This window comes from Anser cygnoides, chromosome 17 (assembly GCF_040182565.1).
Source record: "Anser cygnoides isolate HZ-2024a breed goose chromosome 17, Taihu_goose_T2T_genome, whole genome shotgun sequence".
NCBI classification, from domain to species: domain Eukaryota; kingdom Metazoa; phylum Chordata; class Aves; order Anseriformes; family Anatidae; genus Anser; species Anser cygnoides.
In genome coordinates, this window is record NC_089889.1 from 11,956,404 (window position 1) to 11,982,101 (window position 25,698).

The 25,698-nt window shown below is 54.2% G+C and overlaps 2 protein-coding genes across 5 annotated transcripts in view; both read right to left on the bottom strand.

Moving 5' to 3' along the window:
• Positions 1-459: 459 nt before the first annotated feature.
• On the bottom strand, positions 460-4,004 carry HSPB8 (heat shock protein family B (small) member 8). The gene is made up of 3 exons (XM_048063863.2): positions 3,145-4,004; positions 2,063-2,126; positions 460-1,232 (listed from the first exon to the last, which is right to left on the bottom strand). The coding sequence occupies exons 1-3, from the start codon at positions 3,521-3,523 to the stop codon at positions 1,073-1,075; spliced, it is 603 nt and encodes a 200-aa protein (XP_047919820.2). The 5' UTR covers positions 3,524-4,004; the 3' UTR covers positions 460-1,072.
• A 2,000-nt stretch (positions 4,005-6,004) lies between these two features.
• Positions 6,005-25,698, bottom strand: part of SRRM4 (serine/arginine repetitive matrix 4) — a 37,548-nt gene continuing 17,854 nt past the window's right edge. For 2 of the 4 annotated variants that reach the window (XM_048063861.2, XM_048063858.2), the window contains 7 exons: positions 24,714-24,806; positions 23,586-23,742; positions 15,700-16,037; positions 14,066-14,287; positions 13,725-13,835; positions 11,860-12,003; positions 6,005-11,262 (listed from right to left, as the gene is read on the bottom strand). In XM_048063861.2, the coding sequence (XP_047919818.2) occupies positions 10,998-11,262; positions 11,860-12,003; positions 13,725-13,835; positions 14,066-14,287; positions 15,700-16,037; positions 23,586-23,742; positions 24,714-24,806 (1,330 nt within the window). In that variant the 3' untranslated portion in view covers positions 6,005-10,997. Of the gene's footprint in view, positions 11,263-11,859; positions 12,004-13,724; positions 13,836-14,065; positions 14,288-15,699; positions 16,038-23,585; positions 23,749-24,713; positions 24,807-25,698 lie in introns of all 4 variants that reach the window. The other 2 variants (XM_048063859.2, XM_048063857.2) reach the window with 1 other exon arrangement.

Below are 25,698 nucleotides of genomic sequence, written 5' to 3' on the forward strand. Positions count from 1 at the left end.
CTCAGCTGCAGCTCGTCCCCCCCAGCCCCTGCGCGAGCAAGGCTGCCGTGCTCTGGGGAATGCCAGGGCCAGGGTTTACAGCACACGGCGGGGCTGTTGTTGGTAACCAAGCCCTGAACGAGCCCGGGTGCAGCATGTGAGCTGTATTTTTAACTCCAAGGCCCTGGCGCCATGGAAAACCAGGTGCCCGCTCCAGGCGCCCATTGGCACCGCTGCTTTGCCGTGCCCTGGGCATTGGGTTGCAGGGCTGAGCTGCGGCCAGGAGCTTGCTGGGGGACATGTGAGTGGGGATGATGTGGGGACAAACCCCAGTTTCCCAGCTGAGAGGCTGGTTTATCATCCCCAAGTAGAAACAAAGGTGTGCAGCCCATCCAGAGGGTACGGAAATGCCCACGAGCATCCCCATCTGCCCCTGCCCTTGCCTCCCAGCCCTCCAGCTCAGCCAACACCAGCAGAGGCTAAGAACATCAACTCATCTTTATTCTTCAAGTCTGAAAAGTAAAAGCACAAGTTCTCTTTGGAAAAAGAAAAAAAAATGTTCAAACATGCAGACAGTTTACATTTCTCAGCAGGTCCGGTGGGGGTTTGGCTGTCGGGGGGGGACAGGGCTATGCCGTCAGCCCCCGCCACCGGACATGTGCCTTCGGGCTGGCGAGGGACCGTTTGTGGAGATGGAGTTCAAAAAAAAAAAAAACAAACAGAGAAGACGACGACACAGGACCACGGGATTCCACTTCAATTTAAGAGGAGAAAAGGGCACTTTTTTGCTATCATTACAAACATCCTGCCTGCTCACCTTACAGCAAAAAAAAAAAAAACAAAAGGACCGTAACGAGGACACCCGTTCTGCCCGGTCTGACGGACACAAAACCCTCTACCAGGCCATCAGACCGCTGCAAAACCGCAGTGACGGTGGCCTGGCGGCCGTGGCAGCCGGTCCCGGGGGGCAGCGGGCGCTGCCGTCCCCACGAGCAGGAGAGGCTGTGCCCCGGGGCCACCCCGCTGGGGACCGGGGAGCGGGGTCGGGGGGGAGCGGGGTGCAGAGAGGAGGCCACCAGGGTGCGGGGGGCCGTCAGGCGCAGGTGGCCTCCGGGCTCTCCACGGGGATCTCACTGCCGCAGCCGCCCTCACCGTAGTGCTGGTATGGGGGGATCTGGGGCGCCTCGATGATCAGCAGCCCCTCCGGCGACAAGGAGGCGAAGACGGTGATGGGATCCACCTCATAGGGCAGCCTGGAGCGGGGACAGAGAGACAAATGTGTTTAGGAGCTGGAGTGGCCGTGTGGCTCGCAGCATCCCTGCTGGGAATGCCCACATGGGCAGGGTCAGCAGCCCCCGCGACGCTCTCCGAATCCCCCTGTTGTTCCCGTAGCTCCCAGGAACGCGCCGGGGATATTTAGAGCGGTCTCTTGGCCGCCTCGCCACCCGCCGGGCGCTCTGTTTAATCTCCGTGGCAGATGTGTTTGACAGGACGTCACCACCGCCTGCGCTGGCCCGGCTTCTGCCGAGCATGAGTAAATCAGCCCCATGCCGCTGCCTGCGTTGTGCCCAGCGCCTTGCCCGTAAAAGGAGCCTCGGCGCCTGCCTCTCACCCGGCACGGCCGCCCAGCGCACGCAGCTTTTTCCCAGGAATATTCTGGGGAAGCCAAGCGGCAAAAGCCCCGCCGCTTCCTTGCGGTTTGCACCTGGTGCTGGCTCACCTTCCCCGCTGCTCTTACTGAGTGAGTCAAGGCGATAGCGATCTGCCTGACATCATTCGGATATGTACTCGGGTACGCACGCGGCCGCGCGCTGATGAATGGGTGTATTTTGGGGCTGGTGATGGGATCAGCGCTTCGCGGCCCCGCAGGATGTGCTGGCACAGTGCACCCCTCTCCTGCTGGGGTCCAAAATGCAGGGAGGGGACCGAAAATCACCCTGGGCGCTGCTCCATGCCTGCCCGCTCTCATGTCAGGGCAGATTTTGGGGTGGAGACAGCAGTGCTGTGGCCATCCCATGTCACGGGGATGGGGTTGTGCTTGTAGAGGGCGTAGGAGGATGCCCCGGGGCCGGGTGATACCTACTGGATTTTCTTGGTGAAGTTCTTGGAGACGATGCCTCCTTCCACCTGCTGCTCCTCGTGTTTGCCTGGGGGGAAGGACAAAGGCAGTGTCACCACCCCGCAGGGCTCCTTTGGTTAACCCAACAAGCAAAACAAAACAAAACCCAGGAAAGTTTCCAAAGGAGAGGTTTTCCCTTCCCCAGCACAGAGGCTTCCACGTGGGGAGGGAGACGCCAGACCCAGCCAGGCCTTGAGCTTAAAATGGGAGTGATCATCACAATGAAGTGATTCTAAAATGCCTCTCTCGGGAAAAAAAAGAAGGGAAGGGAGATGCCAGCAGCTTGAGGCAGCAGCAAGTGCCCGGCCTCTGGGGCTGCACTGGTCTGAGGAGGAGGAGGAAGTAGAGGAGGATGGGGTGTTTTCCCCTGCCAAACACCTTCGTTTCCCATGAGGGCCTGGGTCCTGCTTGCTGCCAAGAGATGGAGCTGAAGAAGGAGCCCCCAGACGTGATAAAATCTTTGGAGGGGCCCCATCCCCTTGCCCCCATCCTCCGCCAAGCTGCCAGGTGCTGTATGAGAGCCCCCCTAGGTGGGGTTTGAGTTCTGAGGCCACTCGGTCCCCCCCCAACCCACAGTGTCCCCCCACACCCCAAATCAGCCCCCGGGGCAAATACTGCAGCACGGCAGCCCCAGGAGGTGTGGGACGTTGGCCTGGGGGATGCTTGGGGCCGGGGGCAAATTGTTGGGGCGTCACGGCTGGATTTTTAGGGAGGTGCTTCTGGCTGCCTCGCTCTCGGCCCCTTTAAAGGGAATCTCCCTCTCTCCCTCTGCTCTGGCCTCACACGGCTATAATTAACCCAGACAAGCTGGGGCCCCTCTCAGCAGCTTGCTACTGGATGCCAGCTGGGACTGAAATCGGGGAGATTTACCCCAAAGGAGACTTTTCCTTTCCATTTTGGCAGCAAGCATGCCACCACGGCTCCTGAGCAGGGTCCCCCACCACATCCCCAACCCCTTCTGCACTGAGCCCGTGGGCATGCCACAGGCAGGGCAGGACCTTCGCGCCCCATCCTCCTCCTCCTCCTCCCCGCACTTCGGCTCTCACCTGACACCTCGACGTAGCCGTCCTTGGTTTTGACCGTCAGCTCCTCGGGTTTGAAGCTGTGCACGTTGACGCACACCTTCCAGGGCTCGCGGGAGGCGGGCACGGGGCTGCGGCTCTCGGGGTACCCCCCGAAGCGGGCGCCGTAGCCGGGGGCCATGGTGGAGGCGCGGGCCATGCCGGCGCGCAGCGGGCCCGGCCAGGTGGTGGTGAGCCGGGGCCGAGCCCAGTCGGGCCAGTCCGCCGTCAGGTCCCCGGGGAAGGGCGACATGCCGAAATCATCGTCCAGGAGGCGCGAGGTCAAGCCGGGCTCCCGGAAAGGGTCGCGGACGCTTCGCCTGCCGGGGTAATGGCAGGAGAAGGGCAGCTGGCTGTCGGCCATGGCTCGCCGCTCCGGCGGCTCGGGGCTCACGGAGCCTCAGTGGGGCTGCTCCTGGCTGCAAAATTCCCCGGGGAGCCCGGCCCGGGGCAGGCGCATCCACGCGGGCGGGGGCTCGGGCGGGCGCGGTGGGGGCTGCTCCCTCCCTGGCACCAGGCGGAGGGCGACGGAGGAACCCCGATTCAGGGCTGAACCATTCGGTGCTTGAAAAGCAAGTGCAGGAAGGACGGAGGAGATCTCTGGACCAAGAAAAAAAAAAAAAAAAAGCTTCCTGGTTGGCTTCAGTCCCAGGGATCGGGTGGTGGAAAATAAAACTTCTCGGCCGGAGAAGGAAAAAAAAACAAACAAACACGAATATCCCAAGATTAAAAGCTTATCTCTCCCCTCTGTCTCCTACAATCACGGTGCGGCTTCCCCGCCGCTCCCGGGTGAGAGCCGCAATAAATGCTTGAGCTCGGAGCCGAGAAACTTCTGTAACCTTCCAGCCGCCGGGCGAGCGCTATTTATACGGCTTTGGGAGGGGGGAGGCTGTGTTTTGCAATTCCTGCCCTGTCAGCCGAGTATTTTGGAGAGGATGAAACAGCCGTGGAGAATCTGGGCTGCGGCAGCTGACCTCTCCCGCTGGCCCGAGGATCCCAGCAGCCACAGGGCCATGGCGTTTTCAGCAGCTGCCCCAGCCCCTGCCTAAAAATAACCCCGGAGCTCATCCCTTTCGCCCCAATGTCACCCATTAAAAATACCCCCACAGTGGGTCCGGCCCCCGCACTGTATGGCCACGTGTCCCCATGCCACCGAGCAGCCCACTGTGCTGGGAAATGTGTCACCGCCATCCCCACAGCACGGCACACGAGGGGACGAAGCTGGTTGGGATTTGTGGGCTGATGCCCGGGGCTGGGCCTGGAGCAATGCTCCCAAACTGCCTGGGGGGGGGGGGGGGGGGGGGGGAGCGGGACCCCACAAAGCAACCAGGCACGGTCCTCGCCCCCTCGCCCTCCTCCTCCTCGCCGCATGCCCGGCCCTGCCGCAGCAGGGCGAGGCGCTAATCACAGCCCGCGCGGTGGTGGCGGAGCTAATTACAGGGCAGCGCGCAGGGGGAAGGGGTGCGGTGGCGGTGGCGCGAGCGGTGTACCCGGTGGTGCGAGTGGGGGTACCTGGTGGTGTCCCTGCAGGGGGTCCTGGCACGGCTGGGGTGGGTGGGCGATGCGGCGCGCCGGGGGATGTCGCCGAGGCTGCGCAGTGCCGGGTGCTGGACCGCTTCCTCACGCCGCGTCCTCTCCCCGGCTCTGCCTCACGCTCCTGCTCTCCAGCATCTGCAATTTTTCTAATGGACTCGATGGCACTAATTGCAGCGGGGAGGCTGTAACGCGCTGCAGGCCGTGCAGCAACTCAGCTGCTGGTCACTCTGACGGCATTAATCACGCTGCGCCGACGCGGTACCGCTGGGGAGGGAGCTGCCTTTGCTGGCGTAGGGAATGGCCGCTTCCCCTGCTCAGCCCCCGGCTCCTGCACCACTGCGTGCGTGGCGGCACGGCCAGGCATGGCGGGGGCTCTCTGGGGACCAAAGGGGACGCCCTGGAGATGCCTGGGAGGAGCAGGGAGGCAGCTGCCAGAAGAGGCCAAAGCGTCCTTCTCTGTCCCTTTGTCCTGCCTGGCTGAGGGCTCCCCCCAGTCGGGGTGACACAGGTGTCCTGGGGGTGACACAGGCCCACGGGAAGAGGGGCTGAGCCTCGGGGAGGCTTAGGGCAGCCCCATGGCCACCACCATACCTGCTGCATTTCCAGGAGCCTCCCCACATCCTCAGTCCCACATCTCCCCAGTAGCTCCAGGCCATCCTCCCTCCCCGGCCAGGAATTCGCCTTGTCGCCTTGTTTATCCCTATTAGTCACACGTCCCTCTCCGGGGCCATCCCGATTTAGCTCCTGTTGTCACTCCAAACCTCCCAGTCGCCTCCCACTGCCCAGCCGGCCCCGCGGCTGCCAGCAGCGCCATGTCAGCTCTGGGGAGCGCGGCACGGCCACCCATCTGCCGAGGGACGTGGGGACGCTGCCCTGTGTCCCTGTTGTCTGTTCCATGGCCGGAGCCTTCCCGGGTGCACATATGAGCTGCCAGCGGGGCTCAGCCCGGTGCCACGACCAGCGCTCACATCTGGTCCTGAGAAGCATCCCCAGGTGAGGGGCATCCTCCCTGTGGAGCCCCCAAACCCTGACCCCCCTGGTGCAACAGCTGCGTTTCTGGCTTGCGCTAGTGGTGGCTGAACTGCAGGGCACCCAAATCCCATGGCAAAGGGCAGCAAAAGCCTGGCCCAGCGAGGAAAGGAGAGCTGGCAGGAACCCAAACAACTGTTTCTGCTCCAGTCCGTGCCCTGAGGACCCAGTTCTCAGCAGCTGAGAGTGTAGGCACATGTCCTACCCCACCGAGCAGCTGAAAGAACCCAAAATATCCTGCCACACCCAGCCGCATCCAAAAGGAACATGAGAAACGGGGCTGTGATGAGAACCAGATACCATCTGAATCTTTATTGGAACCCTTTTTCTAAACAGGCTAACAACTCAAATACCCCAGGAAGACTAAAGAATACAGTATGCATTTCCATGGAAAGCAAAGGTAGTTTTACAATGGAGTCAAATGAACAGATGCACCGGTGTAATTTGGTAAGGAATCGACCAACAGGTGAGAAAACAGGGACACTGTTTCCCTGGCAGCTTTTCTCCCGTCTTGGCTTTTGTTCTAAATCTCCCCATTCCCTGGATTTTGAACATGGAGAGCTGCCCTGGTGGGGCTCGGGGTGCTGTTCTCTAAGCAACAGCCCAAAAGTCAGGCTGCTTTACTGTGAAGCTGTTGCTGCAACAGCAGATGTAGCGGTGCTTCGGAGACCCTCCTGATCCTGTGCAAACCTCCAGGTAGCAGCAAAAGTCACAGGCATTATCCATCCTTGAGTACAGAGATAATAAAGCTCCTCTGGACACTAAAGGGCAAAGACTTCAGTTAGGCACCTAAATCCATCCCTTTCTCAAGCAAATATCCTACTTCAAATACCTTTGTTTCACAGAAGGGAGCGATGCCTGCAGCCAGCTCCTGCTCATTGCAGCGCCTGGGAGAGGACAGGAGCGAGCTCTGCAGCCCTGATATTTCTCCCTAAATCTCTGGTGGTTGAGCTCCCAATGAGCCTCGTTGGTCTGGCACATGCTCCCGAGCTGGCAGAGGCCAGCCCCCGTGGTCAGTCACCCCTCTCCAGTGTATACGGCGCACCTCGCTGCATGCAAAAGGCTCAAACGTTCCTGGACCCAATGGCAAGACCCAAATAGTTTTCCTAAGTAATGCTCAATAAATAGGAGAAATAAATATTAAATAAGAGGCTGAGTCCTCTCAGCCTTTTCAATATATGTACAATGCATAGCAAAATAACGTTGATTGGCTGTTGCAGACAGGTTTGGTACAACGTCAGTCCCCCAGAACAACAAAAACATTGAGAAAAGTTGCGGTCAACATAAAGCAGAGCACAAGCGAGTGCTGCAACCCGTGGTGAAATAACACAACGGTGCTTTGAAGTCTCCCTCCTCTGCACTTTTCAGCAAAACCACAGGGGGATTGGGCTGGATTTGCTGGAATCTGGCCCCGATGCATGGGGTGGGAGAGGAGGAACCCCAAGACAAGGCTGGTCCAGGGAGCAGGGAGCGTCCCAGGGGGACACGTGTGCTGTGGGTGCTGTGTCGCGTGCTCTGCCGTGGAAAGGCAACCAGGGTGCTTGGGACGGAAACAAAATCACGGGCAGGAAGGAGCCCTTGAATGAGGAAAGAGAACTCTACCCTTTGAGACAGTGCTTCCAAAAGGTGGCAGACAGATTCCCCCAACGCCTCGCTGCTCTCGGTGAGGCCCCAGCTGGTCCTGGGTGCAGCGGCTGCCGATGAGCAGCGATTCACCTGCACCAAAAGGACCGAGCTGCCCGCCAGCTGGAAGCTGCTCCTCGCAGACAGCAGCAGTCTGGGATGCCGGACACAGAGCAAAAAATCCCATAACAGCAACGAACGAGTGAAAATGCAAAAAAAAATAAATAAATAAAAGAAGCACTGGCAAAAGGCACAGAGACAGAAAAGCTCACGGGCTTCTCGCAAACTGACAGAAAACCCAGTTGTCCACTGACAGGGAGGTTGATGGTCTGGATTGTACTGGAAAACCTTAAATAAGTTAAAAAATAAAGAGATAAATACCACTGAGGGAAACATACATGTATATGCACATCGGCACATACACATACACACACACACACGTGTACACGCAGACGGTTAGGTCCTGTCACCCGAGGCTGGATTTTGCAAGCACCTCCCGCAGACAGCTCGCTCTCTCATGGTCTGACTTCTTCAGTTTTTCCATGGGTGGGTCATGGCGCGGCGATAAACACCGGGGCGCCCTGGCGACGGCGTCCTCCTCCCAGGGAAGCCGGCGGAGCGGTGCCGAGCAGCCCGGTTTCGGCAGCGGGGCCGGGGGAAGCAGGGCCGGCAGCAGCTGGAGCCCGGCCCGCAAAGCAGCCACCCCTGGCCGAGAGGCAGGCGCTGCGAGAACCTCTACACAACAGCAGCGACACGGAGACGTTCAGAACAGGCAAACAGATCCGAAAATAACTTATCGTCCCTCCCCCCACAACCTCCCCCTCCCAAAAAATAGAATAAATAAATACTGGTAACGGCGACCACCTGCATCCATTCGGACGTACAATTAAAAATAGAATAATAATAAATAAATAAATAAATAAATAAAGAGGTTTGCTCCAACGCGAGTCACTTGGGAAACCCCAGGAGCGTTTAGCTGCCATGGACTGTGCAGGCGGAGGCAGGCCTGGAGGTGCAGGGCAGCCGGACCGGTCACCTCCCGTCCCGCTGTCGGCATGTGCCACTGCCCCCGACGCGGTGTTTGTTCGTCCGTCCCCAGCCACGAGGAACTCAAGTCAGTGTTGGGTTTGGATATTTACACCGGTTGCCCAAAGCTCTTCATTTCTTTCCTGGTTTTTGCCCGCCTGGCTCGCTGCTGCCTTGCTGCAGACGCAAGTGTGTCTTCAGGGGTACTCGGGCAGGAGGCAACTCTCCGTGCACCGGTGGATTTGGGGTTGGGTCTCCAGTCACTGCGATCAGGTCTTGTATGGAGCACGATGGGGCACACAAATGCCAAACTGGGAGAGACTCTCTGGGGGAGAAGCTTGAGGTTTTCAGCCCTTTACGAGAAGGGAGCTCACCGCAGAAGATGGCCAAGGGCCTGCTGCCAGGCCCAGGGCAGGGGAAGGAAGCAGCACCCTGCTGCACGAACACCCTGTCTTCGATCCTCAGCCACAGCCCCCTGGGTTTGCTCAGCCCTGCCAGGAACGCGCTTCTCTGTGCCCTAGGAAGGGCCCTCCCAGGAGCTGGATGCCTCCCCACCGAGCAGCCCCAGGAGCCCAGCCCAGCGCCCAGCTCCGTGCCTCAGCCACCCTCAGACTACCCCCACGGAACAAGGCAGGGGGACCGGGAAATAAGCGGGGCTTGGGCTGGAAGGCACAGGGCAAGGGGGACCAGCAGTGGGAAGGAGACTGGGAAAAGGGGACCCCTGGCATCAAGCCTCCCCGTGTACCAGCCAGGTAGAAGTATAACCCTCGCTACTGTTTTTTCCAACAGATAACACGCTTATTTGCTTGATAAGGCAATCATCCAGGCTGTGTTTGTCTTCCGTCTGCTCACAGCTTGGCCCCTTTACCTGCTGCCAGCAGGAGCAGGGCCCTGGGTAACTCTTTATCCGGTGAGTTTGCTTTTCTTTCTAAGCCCTCTCCTCCTCCAGCAGATGCTGGCTCCCCTTAGCCCTTTTCTGTGACACTTACGTGACACACCTCCTTGACTCATTAAGCCCAAACTTGTTAATAATCACGCAGGATGGAAGGGGAGGGGATGGAAAAAGGGAGGGAGGGAAGTCTTAAGCCTAAATTAGCGTCTCTAAGCAGCCAGGTGTTGTAAGAGAAAGAAAATCCTCAGCACCAGCTCAGCCTGTGCTGGGAGAAGCCTTTGTTACCCTGCAAAACACAGTAATTGCGCAGGCAGCTGGGCTGGCAAGCCTGGCAGGGAGACAAAACCGCAGGGCCGCCCAGGCAGGCAGGGCCCTCCTGGGAAAAACAGGCAATTAGTGGGGGCCCTTCCTGTCCCCCCCACGCCGCTCCGTCCCCCCAGCACCAAACCGGGGTCCCGTGTACCCTGCTGCAGCTGCGAGAGGGGAAGAGCCTCGGAGCGATGGAGCGCTGGGGGAGGCCAGACCCTGCGCTGTGTGTCTGGGGGCTGCTCGGTCACCCCGTGGTCGGAGCTGAGAGCAGAGCCTTTTCGGCTGCGTAGTGCCAGGGAGGGAAAATGTCCTCTTGTCTTACGCTTGGAGTGCTGGGGCTGCTGATCCTGCCTTCAAGGGGAGCCTGAGCGTCTCAAGGAGAAATTATTTCCCCAAACCCTCCTTCTATTGACAACTGCTGTCTGTTATGAGAACGGGGAGCTGGGATCCCCTGGCTCACACAGCGCCCTTCTGACCCCGTGTGCTCCCCCTACACCCCACTGCGGGTACCCCGCTGGAGTTAACCCAGTGCCCTTGTCTCCTCCCAGTCCCACCTTGCTCTCAGAGATCAAGGAACCCTTAGAAAAACCTGAACTGTCCCCAGACTGCAAGAGAGTCCTCCAAGAAGGGAATCCCACAGCCTCACCTCTCACGCTGTGGCACCGACTCCCCACTCCCAAATCTGCTTCAGACCTCAGCAGTGCGTTCACGAGTCACAGTGCTGGAGGGAAACAGAATGACCCTGCGAAAGATGAACCTGGTAGGAAAGGGCAGGAGCTTTTTTTTTTTTTCCCCCGGGAATTAACATCAGGAGGGATTTCTAGCCTTCTATTTATAGCAGAGCCTGGCTTATGGCAATAAATAAATATTCTCATGGAAGAGGCCTGCTGCAGAGCAGGCAGAAACTCTGGGGGAGACACCCATGGGACCTGGTATTTGCCTTGGTTATGACAGGTCACCCCCACTCATCACCAAAGCTTCCCAGCAAATTCCTCCCTAAATGTGTCTCTTCCTCCAAGGGAAATTAATCTGCTGGCTACCAGTTTGGCAGGAGAAGAGCAAGGAGACGAATTCTTCCTTTGGACCAGCTGGTGGCTCTCGGAGGACGGCGGTGATGGGGAGACGGGGGATGTTGGTGAGGATGGAGCAGGTCTGTTGTAACAGGCTCTCCGCAGGGCACTGACCCTTCTTCCAGCCCCGGCTGGGGGAGCCGGGACAGATCCATCCTCTCTGCAAGGCGGCGAAGAGGCTGCGCCGGGTGCACGCGGCCTCTTACTCTGTCCGAAGTGGGGAAGGGAGACCTGGTGCTGCCATCGCATCGGTATCGGGGTGATTGCTATCGATGGCCGGGTAGGTGGGAAGGACGTGGAGAATGCCAGGAATTCGGAGGTGCCGGCAGCGTGCGAGCCCTCGGCGGCACTCCCTAGCGCCGCAGGCTGTCGGAGCTGCCTCCTGACTCAGAGCTCCTGCTCCGGCTGCGGCTGCTTCTGGGGCCTGAGCTGCGGCTGCGGCTCCTGCCCTCCCCGCTGCTGCTGCTCCAGCTGCGGCTCCGGCTCGTCCGGGAGCTGGAGTAGCTCCGGCTCCGGCTGGGGGAGCGGCTAAAGGTGCTGTACCAAGAGGAATAGCTGCTGGCGCTGCTGGAGGAGGAAGGACTGGGCCGATAGTAGGGGATGGGGCGTTTGCGGGCACTGTGGGGACAAAAAGACGTGGATTACCAGGAACGCCAGGACAGATTTACTGCCTAAATCTCCAAAAAGCACTGTTTATGCCGTACGACAGCCTCCCAGCTTATTTTTTTATTTAAAAGAAATAAAGTAGGTATCTGACAGGCTTTGGGATTCCAGCCACCCACTTCCAGGGCCCTGGGGAACGCCCCAAGCACCAAGTCTGAGGCTGGGCTCTGCCTGATGCTGTCCCCAGAAGCCCTCAGCTTGAGGGCTACAGGCTCTCTGTACCCGGGACATCTACCACAGGAGAGGGCAAAGCAAAACGCCTGTAGGGGGATGCATCTCTTATCTGATGGGCAAGTCCCTGCTCTGACTTCATCTGCCTTCTTCAGTGGCTGTAAACAAGACCCCTGAATCCTCTCTGCCTCTAGCTGGAAATCCTGAAGCTCTAGGAGTGGCGGACGGGCCTGCTGATCAGGCTCAGGGGAACCGGTCTCCGGCTGGAGCAACCTCCACTGGCAAGGGCTGGGACCAGAGGACAGCCCACGTCCCCCGGCAGGGACAGCTGAACCTGCCTCCCTCCGAAGCACAGGCCTGTGTCGCAGAATGTCCCCGTACCTCGTGATGCGCCGAGCTTCTAGGTGGCTGGGGGAGTCTCTCCTGCGTTTCCTCAGGGGTGAGTAGGAGCACCGCCGCCGCCGGTCGCGCTCCCTGTGCGACTCCTTCTCGCTGGAGCCGTACTTGTGCTCTCGCTCACGGTCCCTAGGGAAGGTTGGGAACAGTCAGCGCTGGGCTCGTGCAGGTGCAGTTGGCTGGGTGGGGGTTGAATGCACAGAAAATGACCCACAAAGGCACGCAGCTCCGAAAGGGAACACCCTAAAGCTCAGTGCTCTGGTGGCATCAGCCCTGCACACACAATCAGCCAGGCAGTGAGACGCTCATCCGGCCTGACAGACAGACACCGACCGATTCTGGGCTGCCTGGAGGATTCAGCAGCCTCCTGGCTGCCCCACGCTGCTGAGCTAAGATGGTTTCCCCGTACCCGTTCCTGTAGCTGTGCTCGGTATTTCCACAGCTCTGCTAAAGCTGCTCTTGCTGGCTGTGCTGCAAAACCGGGCGAGCACAGCCCTGCCAGTGGGCCCCACGCGCGCCGAGGGCCCCAGGTATCCCTGCAGGGCCGCGCGGCTCCGCACGGCTCGCCAGAAGGAGTGTCGGGGTTGCTATGGTTTTATCTTTTGTTAAATTGCCGTACACGTCAGCACAGGCCCTTCTGCAGAACGCAGATGATTTCATACACCCCGTTCCCTGCTCGGTGCCATCTGCAAAGCGCTACGTTACAGACCAGGAGCCCGGGCCCTGCACACAGGAAACGTTCTCCTACGGCAGAGCAGGGACTGTCGCAGCTTGCAGGAATCAAGCCCCGGGGAATGTAACATTTAAGGGTGCCAAATGTTCACAGTATGCTCAGCAGCAGAGATGTTACCAGAAAAAAAAAAAGCCGCCCAAAGGCATCTCCGGGGCTGAGCTGTGAGATGCGTGTCTTCTGCAGGGTGTGGAGTGAGCAGAGTCGCCTGGACCGTGCTTCCCCTTGCATGGCTGAACGAGCGCCAGCACGAGGGTACCTGGCATCTGCCCACACAGCAGGGACACTTCTCAGGGCCTGACACCTCTTTGGCAGAGCTGCAGCCCTGAAAAGCGGAGCGTCTTTCCCTGCTGCACTAAGATTTCTCTCTGACAAGGGCTGCAGCCCCGCCGCAGGGGTGTGCTGCTGGCTGCCGTGGGCTTCTTGGATGATGGAAGCCACGGGCAGACCCGGCTGGAGCCTAACGCTCTGCCCGCTGCTCACAGCCCCGTTGCTGGCCCCCAGCACGACAGGGAGGGCACTCCCCGGGTTTTCCTGTGAGGCACCTCCTACTTGCACGAGGCCCTGGCAAACATCACCGAGCAGCCATCGGTGCACTCTGCCGAGCAGCGCGTCCTTCGCAGCAGGTCGGAGCGGAGGAAGAGCCGCCTCGCACGCCGCACGCTCTGAGTATGAGGTGCTGTGATGCTTCAGTGCTGGGGATATACCAGCCTCCCTCCCTGCCCTGAAAGCGGGACATTTCAGAGTGAAATTCCCCTGAATCAATGCAGGGTGGTTATTCCTCGGCTATAGGAAATGCCCTCTTGCCACAGAAAGTGAAAGGCTCACTGCTGGGCTGTTTCCTCTGCTACCAGCACCAGCTCTGGGGCAATAAATGGGAAGATATTTCCATAGGGCTGCAGGCCAACATAACATGCTGATAGAAACCTTGCTCCGTGTCTCCCTGCTCCTCCTTCACTCTGGTGAGGAGTATTGGGGTGCCTGAAGCACCTAGTGAGGAAGCCTGGGGAGCAGTTTGGGGCTGACAGAGGGACCCAGAAAGCAGGCTGGAGTACAAGCAAGCGATAGAGGCAGTGGGAATGCATGAGGCAGCAATTATCACATGCAGAGATAGATGTACCTGCTAGGGCTGTAGCGGGAGTAACTGGGGCTCCGGCGAGGCTTTGAACTCCTGCTTCCAGGACTTTTTTTGCAGGATTTGGAGGAATAGCTGGGGGACCGTGAAGAAGACCTGGGGATAGAGAATAAACACATGAATTAAAGATGCTGGAGGATGAGACAGGTCCAGATTCCTCCTAATCTAGGCTAATGGGGGGAAGAGATGTCCCATATTGCAGGAGCTATGTGGCTCCCTACGCGCACACACAAACCCTTTCACCCACTTCCTCAAGGAGTCTGACAGCCTGCAAGGGGCTGGACGTTGCCCAGGGTCACAGAGACAGCCGTTTGCACTGGCCTTACCTCTTCCCTGAAGAGCAGGACCTGCTTCGGGAGTACTTGGGGGAGGCCCTGTGGTGTGAGGAGCGGGAGCGGCTGGAGCGGCTGGAGCCAGGGGAGGACCTGCCCGTGCTGCTGTACGACTCGCTGCGGGAGCACGGCCTTGCCGGGGAGCTGGGGGCTGGGGACGGGGACAAATCTCGCTTCTTCTCCTCCGAACAGCTGAGACACAAGGACAGGCACGCTCTGAAAACATAATATATTTGGGTGGTCAGTTAAGCCGTGGCTTACAGCTTACATGAGCTAACAGCACTCCCATCCTCCCAGTCCCAAAGTGGGGATAAAAACCTCCTGATTTCCTAGGCTCCTGCTGCAGGAGGCCCAGCGTGTGCGGTCAGAGCCCAAGAGCTCAGCCTCCAGGCTGTGGGCCAAGTCTCAGGCAGCTCTTCTGCCCCATGCCCTGCAGGCCCTGGGGAGGCAGCGAGGCAAGGAGAAGCCCTACAGCAAGGAAGGCCAGGGCTCCGGGCCTGCACAGCAGTGTGAGCACGCACGTCCCACCACCTTTTGAGAGGCCTGTGTGAATCCCTGCACTTCCAGGAGAAGTGTCCTGGCTGTGAATCGGGGCTGGCCTACCAACAGCAATGGCCAGCTGCAATTCCAGCTCCACCCATGCGAAGGCAGAGTTATCCCACTGGAGTCACGGTGTGAGAAGTATATAGGGCCTCAAAATTGTATCCTCTGACTGAAAATTCAGGACTTGTTCTTCCTAATACCAATTCCCCTGGCTCCTTCCCACTCCTGGACCACAGCCTGGCTCTAACTTTCGGTGTTTAAGACCTGAGGGCCTGGAATTGCTCCCTAACACCACTGCCTGAGCACAGCCTTGGGTACCAGCCCTTGTGCTTCAGTGCCTTCATCCTCAGCATCACTGGGCAAATCCCCAGGAAAGGGAGGCAGTGATGGAGGCTGGCACCTACACCCCTCTCCTGATGATGTCCTGTGGCACCAGACTGTTTTGACTCCAGCTCCAGCAGCATCGTGGTCCCAGTGCACAGAGCTGCTGCTGTGTTATCCCATAGCCAGCACAGCACCTGCCTCCCCCTGTGCTCCCCACGTGCACAAAATGCTATCTGGTTGCCCAGGACCAGTCCTGAAAGGAGGCTGGAAGGCACAGACTGGATTTGTCTTGTTGGACAGGTGAAAAAACAGCCCATAATGGTTTTAGTGAAAATTAATCGCGTTTCCCTTCCCCACAGTAAAATAGTTTGCAAGGGAACCCCTCAGGCACCTTTCCAGAATTTGCCCAGAAGGGCCAACAACACGGTCGTGTCCAGCAGAGCAGGGCTGTGCTCAGGACACAGCTCTGCACAGGGCCAAACCCCAGGCGAGCCACATTAATGCCAGAAGAGCGGGCACGGGCATTGCCCAGGGGTGCGATGGCTGGGTTTTCATCTTCCTCCTCAGGCTAAAGCGTTGCTCAATGCTGGGTTCCCGACTCCAGACTGGCAAGACCGCGGGTCTGATTTACATCTAACTCTCTCCAGACCACAAAAACCTCCCTGCCAGCTCACCACTGCAACTGGCAAGCAGGCAGGAGATACAGAGCAACGCCGTAGCGGGTATTTGGCTGCCAGCAGCAGCTGCTGGTAATCACTGACCTTCGGTCTTGTCCCTGGGCATCTGGAGACAGATTTTCCAAAGCTGTCGCCTTGGTCTGGGAAAAGCAACTGGTGAAGGAATTTCCTGAATCAGAGCTGTTATCACTGTTGGCCAGTTTGGGCTTCCCGGACGACAAGGCATGGCCAAAGCCATCATGGACTAGACTTCTTTTCTCCTGGCTGTCCTTTGACCTGGATGAGCTCGTTTGAGTGGAGGGAGGGGAGGAAGTATCGTTTCCTGAGTCATATTCATGATACTCTCCGTTCTGGCTGGCTAGGTTGCCAGGCGGGCTGTCTGTTTTGGTAAAGAGGTCAGCAGAAGACCCTGACTGAGAGATCTGAAAGCAAAAAAGCCATTTGGCATTGTTTGAACATTTTTTTAAGGGGGGTTGTTTTTGGTTTTACTTTGATTTTTTTTTTTTTAAATAAACCCAGAAATTTTACCATCATGATGCACTGAAACAAAAGGAAAGGAAAGAAACAAACAAAGTAAGAAAGCAAGAAAGAAAAAGAAGAAAGAGAAGAAAACAAAAGCACATATCCCTGAAAGAAATCCACAGTAAGAAGAAACTTCTTTTCCCCCTGCTATGATAACGGGAAGATTTAGAGATCATGCAAAGAGTATCAGCATGCGATTCGTGTTAAACAAAAGAGTTCAACAAAGTAAACGGGCAACCAAACAATCAAAGTAACTAACTAAATAAAAAAAGGTGTAACAGAGGAAAAAGCCCTTATTTAACCCAAAGGGAGGGAAATTTAAAAAAAAAAAAAAAAAAAAAAGGAAAATACATACAAAAAAACTACATAATTCTTGGGGGGAACAAAAAAAGAAATAAATTCTTAAATAAGTGTTTTTTTTTAAAAGCTTCCTTAATGAAGAGGGTGAATAAATGTCACTAAAATAAGTAAAAATCAAATCAAATCAAGGGCTTCTGTACAAAGTAAAAAATGGCAAAATAAACAAGCTTAGCACTTCGAAAATTAAAAAATAAAAATAAAAATGGGGGGAGAGGAAAAAAAAAAGAAAAATCCCTCTGGAAATAAAAGGTATACAGACACTTCTTTGTGTGCTTTTTTTCCCCCTGAAGAAGATATAGCTAATGCGCTCAAGTGACCTCTAATAAATTCCCTGGTGTCTTGCGGATAGCATCCACTTACCCATCAAGAACTCCTCCTTTAGTAGGTAAGGTGTAAGAAAAAAGGAAGAGCGGGCAACATAAGTCCATCATTAGAGTCTCAAATTACATGAAAAAAACATAAACCCTCTCTTCAATCCACACTGCCAACTGTTCACTTGACTCCGCTATGTAAATGTCAAGCCTGCTTTTTGTCTGCTTGCTTGTCTCACTTATTATTCATTTTTGTTTCCTTCTGGTTTAAATTAGGCTATCCAGCCTGCTCCCGGAGGCTGATCGCTTGTGCTGAAAAGTCGTGGCTTGCACTAAATCCCCTCGGGTTTCCTGGTGGCCCACAGACACATGGAAGTAGCAAAAGGAGCTCGAAGGAAGAAGCAAAAAAATAAAGTAGAGGAGGGAAAAATATCCCCCTTGTTTTGCTGGTTTGGAGACCTATTGGGATGGGTGATAGCCCTGCTGAACGCCAGGCCCTGCTGAACGCCAGGTTCAGCCCTGCTGAACGCCAGCCGTGGCGTTCAGCTATACCTGGGCTGGTTTTCGGTGGGCTGCTGACCCTGATGTGGCGAGCAAGGGCCCCATATCCACGTGGCTGCCTCGGCCGGGGCTGTCATCCGGGACCCTGAGCACCACCGGGGGCTTTACATCATTTGAATATTTTAACCCTTCAGTTTTAACTTTATTCATATCTATTAGAGCCAGGCCAGGAACGTACCAGCACTGGGCAGTGGGGCTAGGTTAGTGCCAGCGCCTGCTCTTGCTATGGGGAGAATTAAGGCCAAACACGGACCTAGTATGCCTGGACCCTTGTGGGGCCTCCTCCTTTTTCACTGCTCTCCTAACTGCCACCCGTATCGTTCGGTCCAGGATTTGCAGTGTGGACATGTATGCTTGATTCCCCCCACTCCAGACAGCCCTTCAGCGCTGTACCTGCAAGCCAAGCTCCCTCCAACCCCCCGAACGTCCTCTGGGGCACGCAGCGCCCTCCCTCTGCTTCCTTCGCGCTCTCCCAGCCACTCTGGGGAGCTGGGATGTGCCCTCCCAAACCTGGGGTATTCTGAGCCAAGAATCAGGGGGGCTGCTCTTGATTTAATTTAAGAGGTGTTAACTGGGACACGGAGGGTGACTCAGATGCACACCGAGACCAGCACCGACTGAAACCGGAGGGGAGCTGCTCCAGGAGCAGAGCTGCCAGAGCACACAACAGCTCTCAGCGAGCAGCCCGTGGTGAACGGGGGCTGTTCACAACACCCTCGTGCTCTGAAAACACCTGGGCTTGAAGAATCTCCAAGTACTTGCTGCTTGTTTAGTAACAGGCAGTGTTTCTGGGATAAAGCACAGAGGGACAGGAATTATTTCATCCCATCCCATCCCATCCATGCCAGAGCTGGGGAATCCCCATCTTCTCCCATCCCTGCTCCACACTAACCTCTAAGTAACTTCTAAGCCATGCTCACGTCAAAGGAGCATAAGAGAGCCAGCTACCCAGCTCTCCTGTTTTCCACCAATTCTTTCTGAAACCCTGACACCACATCCAGAGCTCTGAAGGAATTGGCATCCTTGGTCTGAACCACGGCTCTCTCCCCAAGGGCATCCCAGAAAATACAGGACTGCGCTTTCAAACATGCAACCAGATTTTTTATTATTTTTTTGAGATGGCTTATGGCTTGCATTACACCTGAACCCTAACCAAAAGGCAGTCAGCTTTTGACTGCATTTTATTTATGGGTGTAAAAGACCTTGTGAGATGCTCCCTGCCTACACAGGTAGGAGGCCTGGGGTGTGCTGCTCAGAGGGACACGGCCACCAGCACTGCACGTGCGTACACACCTCACTTCTCCCTCCCAATCTAAACCAAAGGGCCTTTATTTCTTCACAGCCGAGAAATCCACCCGTTTCTTCGCATTTCTAAAACAGCTTTTAAGGCTGCCTTTGGGACCTGGGATATATGCTCTTGCTTTGCCTCTGCTGAAATCTACCTTCAAAGTGACACCTGTTGTCAGCACATCACTAACTCTAGCAAAAAATTGAGCGCTCAGCAAACTCCTCTGTAGCTCCGCTGCTGCAGTAGCAGCACTCTGGGAAGAGGCAACACGTGGATATAATTAAATCATAGAGCCTGCAGTCCTTGTGAGGGCTGGAAGGCCCGGCCTGGGATTTCTGTCCTGCACCAGGAGCCAGGACAGGCCTCAAGGTGCTCGACTTCTCCGCTCAGAGACAACTTCCCCATCTGACGGCCTTGGCTTTGCTCCTGGTTCCATTTTCCTGTCTGTGAAAGGCACACAGGCCACACAAAATGGAAACCAGGAGCCGCATCTGAAAACACTGCGCAGAGTTCAACTGAATTCTAATGGCTTTTTTATTTTTCTAGGTTGTCTTGAAAGAGCCTGGTCTTTCATGAATCTAATTTTCTCTGTGTGAACATTTGGCTTCCCCTCCCTCCCCCCCAGTAAGTAATTAAATAATCTCAGTGAACTTTGCTTCTTTCAGCAGGGGACCTGCTGCTGCCCTCAAGAAAACCTAAGATATACACTTATTGTTTGGGGTGTGGGGTTTTTTTTTTTTTGTTTCAAATCATTATTTAATCAAGATGGAGGTGTGAGCAGAAACGAGGCCCTCACTCGTACTTCAGAAGGTAATTTCGAGTGTGCTCATAGATCAAGAGGCAGTGCAGACTAATAGGTTACAAAAATACAATCACCACTCGTCTTCCAATTAAATTGAACAAGTCCATTTACTGTGCTTCAAACAGCCCCGAGGAGAGATAGGGCTATAAATTTTCTCAGCCATAAGGGGACCGAGGCCCATCAATGAGCAGCGTGGCGCAGCCTCACTCATAGCCAGAGGGTTTCTTTCTTGGGTCTCGTTCTCTTGTTTTGCAACTCATTTCAAAGCAGAGTTAATTTCTCTTTCAGGGTTGCGTAACGTCTCCCCTCCCTCCCTCTTTCTGTGCGTTACGCTAATGAAAGGAACAAAAAGCTTGCGTCAGTGACCCCTGCTCCCCGCGAGGGCTGGCAGACAGCTGCCGGCGCACGATGCAGCACCTGCTGCGAGGGGCTGCGAGCCTCCCTGGGGTCGGTCCCCTTTGGGACCAGCGGGGACATGGGGCTGCCCTTCACCCAGGGGAGATGCCCCAGCTGAAAAGCCAACGAAAAATCTTGTCTGCCCACCGGGGTGCAGCCAGCGTGGTGTGACACAGGCCGGAGGGTCCGCAGCTCAGATCCGGGCCAGGCTGGAATGGCTTTGGGGTGAGGGTTTGTGTCGGGACAGCTCCTTTGGGGTATTGCTTGGTCCTCCCGTGGCTGCACGCACCCCTGCCTCCAACTGAGCACTGAGCTGCAAAGTTTTCAGGCAATAACCAGCGTAACTTCAGTCCTCTGGCTGGGAGGGGGAAAAATGGAACAGCAAAGGGAGCACCTTCCATATTGAGTGGAGGCTTTGCCTTTCAGCTCTTTAAGGGCCCTGTTTGTTCTCAGAAGCACAGCGTGCAGCAGTGAAAAGAATAGCTTTTCCTATATAAACAAAACCCCAGGCTAGAAAAAAAGAAAAAAAAAAGCAAGAGTGAGGCAGCCTGCAAGTCTGCTACAAGACTCCCTGAGCCCTCGTGCACGCAGCGTCCCAGCCCCTGTGCAGTATTTCCCCGCTTGTACCTTCCTGCAGACCCGCTAGCACAAAGACAAACAGCACTACTTGCAACAACTGTACCCCACTGAGCCTCGTTGAAAATTTGGGTCAAGCCTATGTTAATTTGTGACACTGTAAATGAGCTTCAGTGAAAGTAAAGGAGCTGGCAGGGAAAGTACATGCAGAGTGCAGCTATCTTCATCAGGTACAACAAAGGCAATTAAAATTGCACCCTGCAGGTATTTATATTGCGCTGCTCAACCAAAAGCACAGGGGCATGTAATACAGCTGTGTTGGTGTAGAATAAAGTGTCTGCAGCAGGTTAGGGGGGCTGCTATTAATGTTCAAAAGAGGTGCTGCATATAACCCACAGTTTCTCAGCACGCTGAGGCACAGAGCCACAGCCCTATTTCTCAACAGGTGTCTGCTGTGGCTGCACGTGATTAAAGGGAAAAATTAGAGTGAGAAGCTAGGAACTTCATTTCTCAGAAGTAGCAGGGAACTCTGGGGTGTTTTTGTGTGTGTGCATGTGCATGCATGCATCAGCTTGCACATAAAGGCACGAGGGAAAGAAGCAAGGTAGGTGCATGGGCAGGGCACTCTTTGTGTGCTTTCGCCCTCATAAATTAAAGGTAGACTGAGTTAGATGTGACCATTCCAACAGAAAAGTAAAACAATGTGTGGAGGCAAAATTTACCACACAGTGCTTCAACTTGTCAGCAGAAAAAGAAAATAGAATAAAAACTGGCTTTAAAAAACCTTTGGATGTGGAAATGCCATAGCATTACCTCAAGGAAGTTTGTGTATTGTCTGTCTGGGTCTTCTCTGCATGTTAAGATCCTACCAAAAAAATATCTTTCCTTTTGAGATACCACGATGCATCTCGCCATGTAACGATGGTTTGGTTTGGAAGCTTAGGCCAGAAGAAAGCGCAGGGAGTGTGATATAACAACTCCCACTGAAACTTGGCATTTTTTTTAACCCAAATTCTGGATTTTTCCACAAAAACATTTTCTGCAAGAGCAGACAGCTGAGCATCACGAATCCAGACCTCTCTCAATGTAGATTCTGACAGAACTAAGCTCCTTTATAGAGCAACCCCTGACCTCACAAAAAGGAGAGCCATACAACACTTGTGTATAGGCATCAATAGAGGAGGCTAAAAGTTTCCATTCCATTTTTCCCGTGCCAGTTTTGAATACATGGTATTTAATGACCGTATCTGGAAAAAAATCAGGGGCAGCACTCAACCAGGGGCTTCAATTTAAATAAGTGCTTAAACAATGTCCCAACAGAGTGTACTTCTTTCTAGGAACAGAGAGGACACTAGTGAATTGTGTAATAAAGGTATTGACACCTTTTTGTCACTGGAATATTTGCCTATATTATTAACCCTAGCTAGAAAGAACACAGCAACAGCCTGATGACTTTTGCTCTGCATCCATTACCTGCATCTGTAACTATAAAATTGATTATAAAACTCATATAAGACTGAAACCCCTGCCCTGCGACTTGCGTGCTCATTTACCCCAAATGAGGCAAGTGGAAAGCAGAGCGCAGCATGCGTGAGTTTAGCTAATTTTAAAGGTTCTTACAATTTTAAATTAGAGTTTACTCTTGCTCTGGGAGCAAAACAGTTGGCAATTGGCCTCACAGGACTCATGGAGCCTGGCTTCAGAGAGAGGAAACCTCGTACCAATTAAAAAACAGACTTACACCTGAAATATGCATGTAAAATATGCAGCTTGAACACCACCAGCAAAACCCTGGTGACGAGATGCAGTCTTTGGCTGGCTGGTTTTTGAAAGGAGCTGCAAACTCATTCTGACCTTCCTAAGTTGACCCAGGGCAACACCCCAGGCTTGTAGCAATGAAAGCTTTTGTTTGTTATTCTTTCATTTCATGTGTGCACACGTAGACACGCACCTAAGTATGGTGCTCACGTTCTGTTCTTGCTCTGCCTTATATGGTTTTATAAGCAGTGACTCACGTGTACTACATACTCAGTAGATGTATATAACATAATTAATTCTGAAAGACAACTTGCGCCTGTCCACATCCGTGTATGATCTGCGTATTTTGATTGGAATGCTACCTGTGCAGGTGAGCGGATAAAGCATCTCCTCTTGCTGGGACTACCCATCTCACACCTGGTATAACTACTGAGTATTTGCATTTGAGCACTACCTATAAAAGGAGAAAAATCAGTTCCCCATTACATAACACTTCGGGGCTTGGAGGACTACGTACTCAAGACACCGCTAACATTACACATCCATACACAAATACAAGTTTCTGCAATACCTTGAGTCTTATGTAGCACTTTCTCTCTCCAGAATGCCTATCAGACACTAACACTGATCAAAGGGCATCACACCTCTGCTTTCCAGCTACTAGGAACAAAGGGGAAATGTGCCATGGAAATCAAGATTTCCCATCAATCAGTATCTAATATTTCTCTCCATTGTTTGCTCCCTCAGTTCTATGGCATGTATTATATCATCTCTTTCCATGTATATGGATAAACATCCCAAGGCACTGAGCCTGACTTTCCCCTTGGCTTCACATGCAGTTCCCATTAGCATCAATGAGAGCTGCTCATAAGCTCTGAATCTGGCCCTTGGGCTTGTCAGTCCAGAGCAACAGTGATCCTAGGAGGACCCTGATGGTCAGATAACATCCCCTGCCAATAATCACCAACTCATTAAATGTAAATGTTTCTTTTATATATGTTTGATTCCCTTTCTTCCCCTGAAGGACTAAACTTTCGGACATGAAGACCAGTAAATTAAGTTCACATTCAGCTGAGCAAAGACCGCATAATAAACACATCCCTGTAAAATATCATTGCTGGAGGCCACTTTTTCTTTGTTAAATGTCCTCAATTCATTATTCATAAGCTAAAGTCTTGGCAAGTTTTTCCTCTCTCCAACCCCACCCTTGATGTGAAAGTGCTGAAGGAAGGAACGACTTTAAATACATTAGAGAACAGCACCATTAATAAATAATACCGTTTTAACCAACTTTGTCTAACATCACTATAATTGAGTTATAAAAATTTTATAGCGTATTTCTTGCCCAGATTCCCGTGGCTAGTTCAAGCAAAGCAGCATAGTGTGTAATACTTACTACTTCCTTGGGAGACAGGAAGCTGTAGAGTGGGAGGGTTTGGCTGGCTTTTTGGTTGGCCTGAACCTCTGCAGAGGAGCTTCGCTTTGCTGTGACCTTTGAATGGTGCCGGGAGCATCTTCGCCGTGTTTTACGCCCTTCCTCCCGAGACCTGGCTCTGTGCCTCCAGAAGACATGGAGAACCAAACCGTTACTCCTCGGTATTGCAGTGGTGCCCATTACCAGCTCCCAAACCCTTGACAGCTTTGTGCTGAGCCACTGCGCGTGGGAGAAAATCTTCCACATGACTTCTCTGTGGAGTCATGATGGACAGAAAAGGAACATTTTGCTTTTCTCCTTTTTTTTAATATATATATACTTAGCATCCAGGAAACTTAGGGTTGATTTTGGACCTTAACCTCAAATTTCAGCTCCAATTCATAATTTTATGGTGGTTCAAGACAACCTGTGCTTCCAAGCAGCTTGAATGTCCCTTTGTCAATACACCTCCAAGAGAAGACACTCTGCGCTTGCACGAACATCCCACCTATTACAGGTTGCATTCCTCCCTGCACTGATCATCATCAAATTTTCGTGAGAAAATTCTCAGTAATTAGTAATGGAGGGGAAGAGAGGGGGTGGTTTGCTCATCAAGTCAAGTGCTTTCAAAGAACACGTATCAAATTCACGTGCATAAACTATGCAACTTGCTATCGCAGTGATGTGGCCCTAGCACCAGCATCCACTCAGCTGGCCTCAGGATGCATCTGTCATCCACAGGACAGAGATTTTAATCAGGTCAAAGACAGTGGATACAGATGCCATTGGCAAATACATTGCCATTGCTAAGAACAAGTTTAACGGCTTGCCTGGGACATCAGCAGCACAAAGCCCTTGGGCTGGGGAAGGCAGACTGGGCTGAAATCAGCTGTCGCTGGCTGAGCATCAGCTATGGGGATTAGAAGTGACTGCTGGACTGAGAAGCTGAAGCCACTGCTCCTCGAGCCAAAACCCTCTCTTTTATGGCCAAGAGCGCAAGCAGCTCAACCCACGGTGTCCCAGCAGAATGGGACACGGCTCTGTGCAGAGCTCGTGTATCAGCCGAGCTGTTGCAATCACAGCCCTGAGCTCAGCGAGCGGTCACGTTACCTGCTTCGGCAGCTCGGGGAGTAGGAGTCAGAGCTCTCCGAGCGAGAGTGGCGGTGGCGATGGCGATGAGCTTTCCGGGTGCGCCCACGAGAGCTTTAAGAAGGCAGAGAGGAAAACCACCATTAGACAGCAGACTGGGGGCTGCGAGAGGCAGCAGGTGGAGGCTGAAGTCATTTAAATCAGAAACAAGAGTTGCACTTTAAGCCAAAGAGATTGGTGCGTGAGACATGGTGCAGTACGCCAAGGCATGAGAAATTCTCCATCCCTTCACAGCTACACTGACATTCAGGCAAGCCTTCTTACCGAGATCTACAGTAGCATTTTAACTACAAGCTATTAGGTTGCCTCTATGGCCTGCTGGAGGAAGATCTATGGAGTAGCACGCAGGAACGCAGCAGACAGCACCAATCCTTTCTGCTTTCGAGACCATAAAGAAGACCTTTAAGAGCTGTCAGCTACTCTCCCTTCATCCTGCAGGCTGCCCTGACAGCCATGGAACTGCCCAGGACGTTCCCATTGCTAAGCCTTGATGTGGGAGCACAGTCCCTCTGGGCAACCCATTGCAAAGCTCAAACCCTCCCCCTTCTTGCTGTGCCCCTCTCTGTAGTGCAGGCTCCTTTCTAAACAGCAGATGCAAGAGGCCAGGTTCCAAATAATACGGTGCCCTTAGTATCAGACAGCCTTCCCCACCTTCTCAAGGTGGGAGGGTCTGGCTAGTCCTATAGGATGCTATGATTGCTGTATAAACATGAAGGACAGCTTCCCTAACTGCAGCCTGCCCTGTTGCGGGTACAGGACCCTTTTACCTGGCTTCTCATAGGTGTCCAGTCACGCTGCCCCCTTTCTTTACAGGGCCACAGGGACCAGCAAAATGTGCACACAGACCCAGGTTCACTGTCCTGCTGCTCCATTTGGGTCATTACTGATGGCTTACCTGGCCCCATTACTGCAGGGCTGTTGTTGCCCTTGCCAAAAGCTTGAGCCC